Source organism: Nymphaea colorata, chromosome 9 (genome assembly GCF_008831285.2).
Source record: "Nymphaea colorata isolate Beijing-Zhang1983 chromosome 9, ASM883128v2, whole genome shotgun sequence".
Lineage (NCBI taxonomy): Eukaryota > Viridiplantae > Streptophyta > Magnoliopsida > Nymphaeales > Nymphaeaceae > Nymphaea > Nymphaea colorata.
In genome coordinates, this window is record NC_045146.1 from 24,162,695 (window position 1) to 24,174,731 (window position 12,037).

General features: G+C 40.4%; 3 protein-coding genes across 6 annotated transcripts; 1 reads left to right on the forward strand and 2 right to left on the reverse strand.

Moving 5' to 3' along the window:
- Nucleotides 1-1,087: 1,087 nt before the first annotated feature.
- LOC116260050 (transcription factor ABORTED MICROSPORES-like) lies at nt 1,088-4,750 on the forward strand. 2 transcript variants are annotated; one of them, XM_031638127.2, is made up of 5 exons: nt 1,088-1,405; nt 2,287-2,580; nt 2,717-2,890; nt 2,982-3,084; nt 4,503-4,750. In XM_031638127.2, the coding sequence occupies exons 1-4, from the start codon at nt 1,223-1,225 to the stop codon at nt 3,042-3,044; spliced, it is 714 nt and encodes a 237-aa protein (XP_031493987.2). In that variant the 5' UTR covers nt 1,088-1,222; the 3' UTR covers nt 3,045-3,084; nt 4,503-4,750. The 2 variants fall into 2 exon arrangements, with proteins under 2 accessions (XP_031493987.2, XP_049935621.1); XM_050079664.1 differs by lacking the exon at nt 4,503-4,750 and having other exon boundaries at nt 2,982-3,151.
- Nucleotides 4,751-4,894: 144 nt separating this feature from the next.
- On the reverse strand, nt 4,895-6,826 carry LOC116261113 (basic blue protein-like). Of its 2 annotated transcripts, XM_031639730.2 has the most exons (3): nt 6,633-6,826; nt 6,250-6,359; nt 4,895-5,357 (listed from the first exon to the last, which is right to left on the reverse strand). In XM_031639730.2, exons 2-3 carry the CDS (start codon nt 6,353-6,355, stop codon nt 5,011-5,013), a joined length of 453 nt encoding a protein of 150 aa, XP_031495590.1. In that variant the 5' UTR covers nt 6,356-6,359; nt 6,633-6,826; the 3' UTR covers nt 4,895-5,010. The 2 variants fall into 2 exon arrangements, with proteins under 2 accessions (XP_031495590.1, XP_031495589.1); XM_031639729.2 differs by lacking the exon at nt 6,633-6,826 and having other exon boundaries at nt 6,250-6,624.
- Nucleotides 6,827-9,766: 2,940 nt separating this feature from the next.
- On the reverse strand, nt 9,767-11,581 carry LOC116261010 (UPF0496 protein At1g20180-like). 2 transcript variants are annotated; one of them, XM_031639582.1, is made up of 2 exons: nt 11,285-11,581; nt 9,767-11,128 (listed from the first exon to the last, which is right to left on the reverse strand). In XM_031639582.1, exons 1-2 carry the CDS (start codon nt 11,346-11,348, stop codon nt 10,026-10,028), a joined length of 1,167 nt encoding a protein of 388 aa, XP_031495442.1. In that variant the 5' UTR covers nt 11,349-11,581; the 3' UTR covers nt 9,767-10,025. The 2 variants fall into 2 exon arrangements, with proteins under 2 accessions (XP_031495442.1, XP_031495441.1); XM_031639581.1 differs by having other exon boundaries at nt 9,767-11,134.
- Between the last annotated feature and the right edge of the window lie 456 nt (nt 11,582-12,037).

The following is a 12,037-nucleotide window of genomic DNA, read 5'->3' on the forward strand; positions in this document are numbered from 1 at the left end:
AGTGTTCATATTGAGGCACTCCTGGCTGTCGTACGATTAATCGGCCACTTTTTTCAGATGCAACCATAGTTCTGTCAATCGGTGCAAAACAGTCTTCCCAGCGTATATAGCCAATGACACAAGTCTTTACGCACAGCAAGAGTTTCAAGACTCAGTATACAGTAAGAGCTATTTGTGAATGACAGCAAGTTGATAAGATGTCAAGATTGAAATCTTCAGGGCCGCACATTATTAATAAAGATGAAACAGAGTGTTTCCGGCCAGTGATGACGGAGAATTTTACCAACTAGACGTTATGCAGTTAGTACTGCAAGAATTTCCTAAGCTAGCAACCCAAATGTTGTCAAGGTGAGGGGAGTTTGGGTTGTAGCACCGTTTAGTTGCAGTAAGGGGAAAAAAGAAAACAAAAATGCATAGTTCCATACAGTAGCACAGACTGAGGGCACTGCTGCTAACATTTTCTCATGTCTCCCTTGCTTATCGATCATCTCCAATTTGTGTTAACTCTGGGAAATGGCTCTAAATGCAGTTACATGAGCACCTACTGTTTTTTAGGAGAAAAGGCCTCCACAAGAACTGGAGTGCTTAACGAGCTTATCCCTTGAGACGGTTCGTTTCTTTTTATGACATTTTGACAGAGAAAACTGAGAGTGAGGTGAACAGAGAAATTCTGCAGAAAGTCACAGGAATTGTATTCCTCTGTTCTTTTAGTCACTTCCACTAGAGAAACGGCTTTCATGTGATCATGTTGGAAAGGTACCCATGAAGATTCTCAGGTGATTCAGTTTGTTATTTCACAACTCAATCATTGCCCAACGACAAATTGCACTTCACGTAGCAGAAGAAGAGCGGACAATGAACGTGATGAAGAGTTAGTTCAGCGCTTCAGAGTTTCCATTTCTGCCCTCACATTCACCAATCCAAGTGCAGTCCATTGAACAAGATTCTGAATTATCCAAGGGCTAGTCTTGGAAGCAGTCAACTTTTGTTACCCAAAAAATGAAACAGCGGAACTAAAAGCACTTCATAGACTGACAGTACAGAAAGTCAGGCTGCTTGCTAATTCTTCTTTCCTCAGACTTTCTGGGCATCGATTTTAAGCGTTTTGATATTCCTGAAGGAGACAAACAAACCTTCGAAATGATTTCCTCTTTGGCAAATCGATTTGAAAGTTGGCAGTGAAGGTGTTCGATCACCGACTGTCGGACAAGGAAATGAGGTGATGGGTAGGGCACGCTTTCTGTCAGATTGCAGGGATCAGAGTGAAGATGGTGAAGACAATCAGAAGAAAGTGGAGAGGGAAGGAAGGCACTGTTCAAAAAACTTGGTGGCTGAGAGGAAGAGAAGAAAGAAGCTCAATGATAGGCTCTACACTCTGCGCTCAATTGTACCAAAAATCACAAAGGCAAGGGAACAAAAGAAGCTTGTATTTCCTTTAAATTGGGATATATGTTTTTAAGGGGATTGCTTTCAACAGGATGTTAGATATACAAGTTTGTTTTGTTGGAGAAGAAAGGTAAGACTGGATTTTTCGCAGTGTTCCCATTATGAAATACCTGGGCTTGCATTTTCCAAATAAGAAGGTGCATTTTGTTACACTGTTTTGTTATGTGAATTAGGATAAACGGAACTCATCCAAAGCCAAGGCAAAGCTCTTTTGCCATCTTTTTCTTCTCAAATTAATGACATTGAGCAACATGAAGTTCTCTAAATCTGTGAGACCATGGTTTAAACTTTCGAAACTTCTCACTTTTTCTCCCTTTATGTATTAACCTCTGATACAAGAAACCGGACGGGTGTTTGGAGAAACCAATCTATATAGTAAACAGGACAACATTTAGAAATTTAAAAACATCATAAGCTAATAGATTAGTTTATCCATTTTTCATCCACCCAGACGTCCCATTAGTCTGTTGATCGGGTTAAAGAATGAAGTTGCTTGGGAATTGGGATGCCTTTACCATATCGAAGCTCGTTTACACTGTGTACGTCTGCGAGTTTGACTGTAAACAAACAAGAGAAAAAAAAAACAAATATGCTCTTTTCACATATCAAATCTCATTTGGAAATTTGGTGACAGCTTATTTAATGAGACATAACTCATTTAATGCAGTGAAGATATGAAGCCTTTTTGCAGTCTGTTTTTGTGTATTCAGTTTTAATGTAGGAAAAAAAAAAAAAAACAAACTCTTTCATATAGCAAACCCCTTTTCGACTTTTCAGCTTGCCCTTCTGTTTCTATGCTCTGGTGGCCAAATATGAGATAATATGAGTCAAAATATGCAGATGGACAGAGCTTCGATACTTGGAGATGCAATAGAGTACGTGAAGGAATTGCAGCATCAGGTGAAAGACCTCCAAAATGAGTTGGAGGATACACCAGATATACGTAGAAATAACTTAATTCAACCAGAGGACCAAAAAAGAGTATACAGACCAGAGAAATATGAACAATCTTCAAATGCACTAAGGATGGGAGATCAGGAAACCGGGCTACTGTCTTCCAGTGCAAAAATCACAGGCGTGCTCGGAGCAAACAGAAAATGTGGCAGTGCAGATGACAGTAGACAACAGATGGAAGTACTGTCCCTTTTCATCCTTTTTTCTGTTTTTCTTGTTCAGTTCTTTCACATGGGTCTCTATGGAAACTATTGGTTAGTACATAGAGAAGAAGCTCTTCCTTTTGTCTCAAAAAGATGCATTTTGTGTTGCACAGGCGCAGGTGGAGGTAAGTCGAGTTGGTGAACAAGAGCTTGGTTTAAAGATATTATGTGAGAACAGGGCAGACGGTTTTTCAAGGTTAATGCAAGCAGTGGATTCTCTCGGGCTTGAAGTCATTACAGTCAACGTGGCGACAATTAGAGGCCTTGTTTTGTATCTGTTGGAGGTGGTGAGTTTCATTTTGGGGTATATCAAGTTTCTGCTATTTCTGCAAATAGATCATTATGCCACGCATGTAAACTTGTTATCTTGATTGTCAGGTGAGGGATGATGAAGGACTTGATGTGGAGCAGGTGAGGGATTCACTTTTGCAGCTGACATGAAATTCAAATGGATGGAGCCTGAGTTAGCATGAAAAAGATGGTACGATAATGGAACCAATATATGGTAGCATTACCTTTATATTTCAACACTCTTTATAGAAACTGTGTTCAAGGGGCCAATTCATAGCGACTTTTTTTAGTTCTCAACATGAACTGGTTGTTGCTGCCATCATAGCCACAAGTCTCATTGATTATCATTTAGATAAGTTCTTAGTTATTGCTTTATTTGAGGTACATTCATATGACTATCTTTGTCTTCAATAGTCTCAAAAAGTATGTGCTTATGATCGACGAGAACATTAGCATAAAATCTTAACGAAGAAATCTGAGAAAGGAATCCGTCCTTCTCACCATCACCCACCATGAGGTTTGTGCTTATTGAGGGCGGTGATCGGCCGAGGAGAAAACCATAATCCGCAGGCATTCTGATTTCTAGAGCAGAATAACTCCAACATCCAATGCTCTGTCTGAACTTCCGTCGTGGCCAATTGCTTTTGGGTGCTTGTGTTCTGCGTTAAATTTTGCCAGGCATGTGGTGTAAGAGGAAGAAAGCCTTCCATAATCGTCATAGCCAGACAGGGCTGAAGCCCCATTTTACATCTTCAAGCCCCCTGTTACATCTTTATCCCAATTCTCCCAAGTTATTTGAGACGGTGCGTTTGGTGCCTAGCGATTCATGTGTCATGGTAGATGGTGGACAATCAAAATCGCTCTCACCTGATACTAGAAATGTATATGGTTTAGATATAGGAATATCTTCTGATTTAGTATAAAGCCTCTTAATAAATCATGAACAAAATTGTGATAAAGAAAACGTTCAATCTAATCCTTTTCTGTACATTATTGAATTTGATCAGATTCTCATGCTTACAATTTTGTAGTAACCAATGTCACATATATCACGTTATTTTTTAAAATATCGCAATATTAATGAGAAAACCCAAAAAAATGAAAAAAACCTGATATTTTGAAAAAAAATGGGAAAATATATTCATAACATTATTTTCACGCTATTTTTTTGCGTTTTTCAGTGATTTTTCCCGAATTTTTCCTTTTTCTCTTTGTTAATATTGACATGGATTCAAATTTATTTATATTTTCTTATTAAAAACGTTCAATTTACCATTATTAAAAGTTAAAACATTCATTTTATGCCTTTTATCTAGTTTTATTTATATTTTCTTATTAGTTTTTATTTTTTGAATTTTATCTATTTGATATTTTTTTCATTTTTTAAAATTTCAGAATTTTTCCCCCCAAAAAGAAAAAAAACTTTGCAGAAAAATACCCGAGAACAATATTTATATGATGCGGTTCACTTTGAACAACTTTTATCATGATAATAAACTAAAAATGCACACTAAAACGCTGGTTACAGTTTTGCGCTGAAGTTCCTCAAAATGTCAAACCTTTTACTCGCAATCAAACAGCTTCAAACTAAAAACAGAGGCTGCGCAGGAGGAGGCATTCGGAGAGAAGACATCGGAGCCAAATAAATGCAACAGCTAAACATCCAGGCAATGTGAGCTTGCGACAGACAGTCAAAAATTTTGCAGGCCACAATTGCAAGTGGTCCAATCCATTAATGCATTCAATCAGCAACTATCTACCCAAGACAAACTATCAGATGATTTTAAATCATCTCAACCACCCCATGTGCATTGGCTGGTAACCAGTCAGAGGATCAAACAGGCATTGAGCTGAAGATGCAAGATCGAATCCCACTGGCACCAGGCGACGATCAAGGCCCTCAACATGGACAACACATAATGTGGGCCTCATGTCCTCAGTCGGTGTTTAACCTCACAATGTCTGGCTCATCAGGTGACTTGCAAAAAAAAATCAACAGCTTCACTAGTTTTTGAATTTTCAACTACATAAATATTCTTCTGCATATGCACGCGCACAGACACACACACACACACACAAAGGGGGGTGTGGTTTATGAACAATCAAGCCAATTCAATCAGAATAAAGAGTTGATCAGGATGAGGAGAATGACTAGAAGAGTTGTTGGCCGAGTAAGTCCATGGTTGTTGGCACCAGATGGGGAAGGGAGAGGTGCAGCAGATGGGGACTCTGTGGTCTGATTTGTTGTCCTCTTGTTGGCTCCAAGCAAATTTAGCCCAAACTTCATACCTCCAGAGCAGTGATCAGTAATACCACAGATGAACCAATACTTCCTTGCTCTAAGTACTATTCGATCGTTCCCACTTGTATAAATGTTCAGCACTCCTGTGCTTGTGTTGCATGACCTGTATGTTCTCTGTCTCACGATGTACACGTTATGCTGGCTTTTCACGTATCTAAACACTGTCACAAATTCAATCAGCAACTTTCATCAATATCCGAGTCCCAGAAGTCATGCATGCGTGCAAGCATGTGTATGTGTATGTGACTTGAGCAGCAAGAGAATGTGCAACCAGGAACTTGTAAAAGGTGCAGTGAGCAAGCGCAACAGCCCAAGAAGATTGCCTGATACTTCAGAGATTGTAGGTAATATGGCTTGAATCTGAGCCATGAGCGGCCTAAGAGTTATGGCAGAATGAAGAAGTTTTACAGCATTGTAAATGTTTGAACAAAAGGTTTCTTGAATTGTTTGTCTGCGAAAGCAAATAAAAAAAACGATATCGAGACGCAAAGAGAGTTTTGTTTGCAAAGGAAAATTCAAAAACAGGTTAGAACAGAATTTGCAGGAAACTGAACATCAAAGTTTCATTTTGATTTCTTTTTCCAGCCCCTTTTCCCCTAAAAGCAAGACATTTTTGTCACGGTATTGTCGGAATCAACTACATAAGCATAAAAAAAACCCCATAGTAATCGATTGATTTCTTCATGAACCAGCCACAGATCAGCCACATAAGCATAAAAAAGCCAGTCTCTCTCTCTCTCTCTCTCACAGACACGCAGAAACAGAAAGCTTTTCTGTTTGGATTTTTTTTCTCAAAACAGTACCATATATATCAAATTGAGCCACAGTTAGGCAAAATCCTTTCACAGAAAACAACAATTTGATCAGCAGTTCAAACCAAATAGTAGCAACATGGAAGAACCCATGATCAACTTATAGGCAACTTTGAATTCTACAGCAAAACAACCCAGGACTTTTAGATCAGTTGGCGCCGTTCGGCTGCTAAGATTGCGCCAATGCAGAGCTTGTGTGAAGTATATGGCAGGAGCAAAGAAAGATGAGGACAGCACCTACCTAGAGTGTCTCCAACAGTGAAATTGTATTTCTGAGACCATTGAACATAGTCCACCTCTAATGACCATTCATCATCATCGCCGACTGTGTAGACTGCAGCTTCCATGTGCCTGACACAGAGGAGGCTGATACAGGAGACGACAAAAAAGCGAGGAACAACAAGAGAACCACTAGCCATTGGAGGGGCGGGGAAGAGAAAAGCAGGGAGAAAGACTTGCAGAAATCTCAGCTATGTAATCGACTGAAAAACCAATAAATAGCCAATTCTGCTGTCCTTGAGTTCTGGGTCTTTCCAAAGTCAATTTGCTCGAGTGGGGAAGAGTATAGAAATTTCAAACGCTTGGATTTGGTCTTAGTTATTTATGAATTCGTAGTGTGCATACCTTCAATCTCTTCCACGGTTGCACCTGGCCATTGAACAAGACTTTTCCAAAGAAGTAGCGGAGGAAAAAGATAGAGAGAGAGAGAGAGAGGCGACAAGATCGGAAGTTATTATCAAAATTGAGTGACAGCAAAAAGAAAACGAGAAAATAAAGTAAACGAAGAAGCCACCGAACAAAAATGAAGTAGCAGAGAAAAAAAAAAAATGAGAGAGAGAGAGAGGGAGAGAGAGACTCAAGTATGGCAAGACTAGGAAGTTTGAAATGGTCAGCTGAGGATGAGGTTAGGTGGGTTGCAACAAATTAGGGCCACCCCACGAGCCGAGTTCTCCAACTCGGCTCAAATCTGAAGAGGCCAGCTGGAGCTTGGTTTGGCAAGCTGACTCACTTAACTCATGCTCGACTTGTATGATTATGCGAAAATCCGAACGTTTTCATTGTCTGGACCTAAATCAGAACCCAAAAATCTACTCGTATTTCTGGATCCAATAAAAACGTGTCCAAACTATGAGAAAAAGTGCAGAAAAACTATATTGATCTGGCCAAAAACACATGATTTCACACATAAAAAAAAAAAATTGATCTGGATTAAAACTTGATCCGGAAACATGCAGAAGCCATAGTTTGTGGAATAATCTGAAACCAATCCCAAATGTAAAGCGGATTCTAGATCCATTAACGCCGTTGTTTCCTCTGTTTTTGGCGATGGAAGGTTCAATGCATGTAACCCAAAATGGGCCAAACTCTCGCCGTCGCTCTCTTCCTGCCGACTGGGAAGACGGCAGCCACCGCCGGCCATGGCGGTGGCCGGAGCGCGTCTCCTGAAACGGCTCGCTGGCAGTCTCGGGAGCAAGGGGCATGCGCCTCATCCTTGTGCTCCTCCCACCTTTCTTGATGTCATGAATCCCGACGAAACGAGTAGCTGGGAATTTGAGCGCAGATGAAGAAGAGGAGAGAGGTGGGAAATCCTAATTTTTTAGAAAATCCTGATAACTTTTTCCATGATTAAAGGATAGAAATTTCCCTCGAAAAGGTGGAAAAATGATTACGCCATTGTTCTTCCTCCCATATTCCTCAACTGACAGAAAACCCTAATTTCCCTCTGTATGTCCAAAATTGTCAGTGAGGACGAACAAGCAGAAGATGATTAGCGTATGTATTATCAGTTGATCAGCATACGTGTCAGTGTATTGTGCTTAAAAGATCGGCAGGGGCAGTAGCTTTCCGAGGAAAATTAATGTACAAACTTCGTCTTAAATTGTGTATCAAGTATCCTGAAGTTCATGAATGCGCACGGTTTAAGATTCTTGTAAGGAGAGAAGTGCCAAAGATGAGGCAACCCCAATCATAACATAAGGAGATAGAAAAAAGCAAGAAACTATGATTTGGTGGTAGGATGAAATCTCTCTCAACGACAAGTAACAGTCATGATTTGCAAACCAACACTAAATTGTCTCCTATTCTTCAAAAGGAACACCAGGCTTGCTTTGCCGGATTTGGAGAACTGTGACTGATCGTTGGCTGGTAGAGGAAGGAATCAATTGATCACTCTGGGGTTCTTTTATGCAGTTGATTCGATTGCATCACCTTATCCAGGGCGCATGCAGTTGATTCTGAAATTCCGTGACAAAAGATCGGATTGTTATTAGGGGAAATAGGGGTTGGGGAAAAAAATAAAAAATCCAAGTTGAAACTTTGATGGACAACTTCCTTTTTCCTCAAAATGCGCCCGTGATCCAATTGAATCAACTGCGTAAAAGAAGCCGAGAGTGATCAATTGATTTCTTCTTCAACCAGCCAACGATAGTTACAATCTGCCCTGTTGTGGGGATACTTACACAAGATTATGTAGCTAAACACTTCTTCCTTTTTTTTTTTTTTGGGGTAATTTTTAAGGAAGTTCCTTTTTTGATGGGCAAGCCCATAGATTGTACCAAGAGATAAACATGTACCAATCAGAATGTTAGGCATTCTGAGATTTACTAAAGGAATCCTGTCCTTCACAAATATCTGCAATTAATTAAGTGAAATACTAACTGCAAGTTAATGAGAAAATATGATCAAAATGAAAACAAAAGGATGAATAAGAAACAACTTGGAGTTGGTTTCGATGGTTCGTTCGGTAGGCTGAGCATGGCAACCAAGTCGTTTCTACGTTTGGAACTTCTACTGTTGATAGATTAATAGGACAATCATAGTGTCTTTGCTGCCAAACGACCTTTCATGGATTGATAGAGCGTGTTTTGATATTTATACTCTTTGTTTGCAATAATCTCCAAATATTTTTCTCTCCTTTTTTTTTTTACAATTCCAGTTTAGGCCATGCACGTTGATAACAATAGTATTATCATTTTTGTTAACATCTTTACTACCATAGGTATCATTTTCTTATGTGTTGCAATATTATTTTTAAAAATAATAACATTTCTTTTGTTGGGAATACACTAATTGGTAACTTTAGATATTTTATATGACACTTCCATTTTCACCCTTCCTCAAAGCCTAATTTGAAAAGTCTAAGAGGGATGATCCAAATTTTTTTTATTGTAATGCCATTATTATTATTAGTGTTTCTACTTCCATAGATATGATTTCCTTATATGCGACAACATTCTTTTTAAGAATAATAACATTCATTTTGCTGCAAAAGTTTTATTTGATAACATTAGATACTTTCCATAGTGTCTTCTACTTTCATCCTCTCCCAAATCGAATGAAATATTTGGAAATTCCAAGTTGACCTTAAAAATTCTTTGAAAATGAATCGAACCATCACTTTGTTGAAGAAGCCAAGGATCTCTTGGTCAGCTCGAGGCGTTCATTGAAGCGTAAATCTTCTTGGACAAGTGTTCCTTTATGATCCATCCTCGTATTTTCCATTCTAACTTGACCAGCATTTTATGGCTAGGATCAATCCGCTTAGTGTTCACTATATGGGGACCTTCTTACTCTGATATTATGTTAAAGAATAATAAAAAATAACAACAGTAGGCTATTAGATCACTGCATTGAACTTGCATAATTAGGTCATCGTTAATCAGAAATTTTAAGGAAATTCTAGGTCTTTTAGGAAATTAATAAAACAAAGACACAAAGGCAAAGCTTTTTTCTTCCTTCACATAATTATGTTGCCTTTATTCACATAAACACTCAATAGTTCTTCCATCATATACATTCGAAGCGAGGCTATCTCATTAAGACGTGCATGGCAGGCTTGCTCGTCTATGATCCAAGCCAACAAGATGAACTCTTGACGAATAAAAGAATAAAGGAATGAGAGACAATGGTTCATAACTACATAAAGAATTGTTAACAAAAGAAAAGAAAAAAGCAAGAATCCCAAACAAGAAAGTGAAAAGTACTAGACGGCATCATCTTGGTGCAGAGCTTTTCTAGCTACTGCCTCTTCTGTGCTGTGATCTCTTCAATGACCAATCTCCTAGCCTTGTTGATAGTTAAGAAACACAAGTAGACGTGCTCCTCCAACTCATTTAGCTGCTCTACAAATCCTCCTCCGCTCAGCCTCAGCTCTCTCAGGATCTCCTGCAGCATATGTCTCTCCCTGTTCCTCAAACAGATCGTGATGACTGCTCTGTTGTGCTCGATCTCATCATGCAGCCGAGTCACCAATCTGCTCATGGTGTCGAAGTCTCTGATCAAAATGTAGGCCCCCCGAGCAGCGGCATCCAATTGGGCACTCAGAATATTCAGAGAATTGGTTCTAAATGCTCTCAATCTCTTCAATTTCATCACCATTTTCGTGCAGAAGCCAGGCAGAGCCAGTGGTGCTGCTAAAACACCAGCACAGCCATGCATGGCTAGGAAGACGCCCACAACTGCGAATGCCGTGCACGCTAGAATGAGGCCTGCGGATGAGAGCTTCTTGACGAGCCCTATCACCTTCACCCTCTTCGTTATCTTCCGCTTCCTCTTCGTCAGCTTCTTCTGCATCAAGCTGTAGAGGTCGTGGATGGTTTGGAACTGGGTGGGAGGCGAGAGGGACAAAGGGTTGTCTAGTTTGGAGAAGGAGGAAAGTTCTCCCATCACCAAATTGAGTTCTTCATTTGTGAAGTCCTGTGGATTTTGCGTCAGGCTCAGGACCTTCTGTATCTTTCTATAATTTATCCTCGCCTGGTTGATGCACTGAAGGAGAATGGCGCATGTCCTGCCAGCCTCGGTGCTGTTGTCGAAGTAATCATGGACGAGATCGCGGAGCTCGGAGTTGGAGGGGGAAATTTGCTGCTGGAGGATGGAGTCTATGGTTTCTTGTCTAGGTTCTAAGAGGGACTCAGGCAAGTGGTTGTACAGTGAAGGCGACGATGGCGGTGGCAGTGAAAACGATGAAGAAGAGGAAGAGGCTAATGAGGTCGGCTCGTCTCTGGGGTGCCGTATCTGACATTGGACCTTGCTCCATATTTCTATGTATGATCTGGTTCTGAAAGCTTCCAGGTACTCCTGATTAACACTTGGCTTGGGCAACAAGTTAGCCTCCCCTCTTTCTGTACCTAACAAAACAAAGCCATGAATAAGAACACGAAGAAATTAAATGAAATCAATGAATACCAAGAAGACAAAATCTTGAATGCATGAGAGATCTCCAGCTAAATTTGATGCAAGCGATGAGACGTTAGCGAGAAAGGGGTGTAGAAGTTTACCTCTTGGGGGTGGAAGGGGAGCTCCGGCGGTCCGTCCCTTCAATCTCCTCCACATGGTGATCATGGGAGAATCATGGGGGCTTGCCTCTTCCTTCTCTTCTTGAAATATCTTTGTTATTTCTCCGTGGGCGTGAGATCTAAAGATAAAGAAGCAGCGGAAGGAGGACGCGGAGGTGGCGATCAGAATCTGATCAGGGAATTGAAGAAGAGGGAGAGGGGCAGCCGCTGAGAATTTAAAGGCGGATGTAGGAAAGGGGAGAGGAGGGGTGCATTGTCAACTCAACGAGTTGAAGGCTGTGCACCGCCTTCTCTTTCTGATTCTCCGCGTCTTCCTTGTGATGTTACTTGTAGAGGGACGCTAGAGAGCTCGAGGCCACCAGCCTTGCGTAAATATCACTCTCCTTGCTTACACGAATGCTCTCTTCCTCTCTCTCTCTCTCTCTCTCATTCATTCATTCGTAGTGATCCATGGTTGCATGACCTTGTGATCGGATTTGATGATTGTCGTCAGTTCTCCGTCATGCTGCCGGCCGGTTCGCACCGAGTCGCTGCCGTTACGGCTCGGTATTAGTCATTTTCCAAATTGATCTTCCTTTGAAGTTTTCAGAATTGATCCTCCAATTATTCTTAGTGAAGACAAGTCTTCTTAACATATAACCTGGTCCTGTTTGGGTATTAAATCTGTATTCTACGAGAAGAATATTTTTGTCTTTTTATAAATGCCATTTTTTGTTGTTGTATCTTTGTACTTAC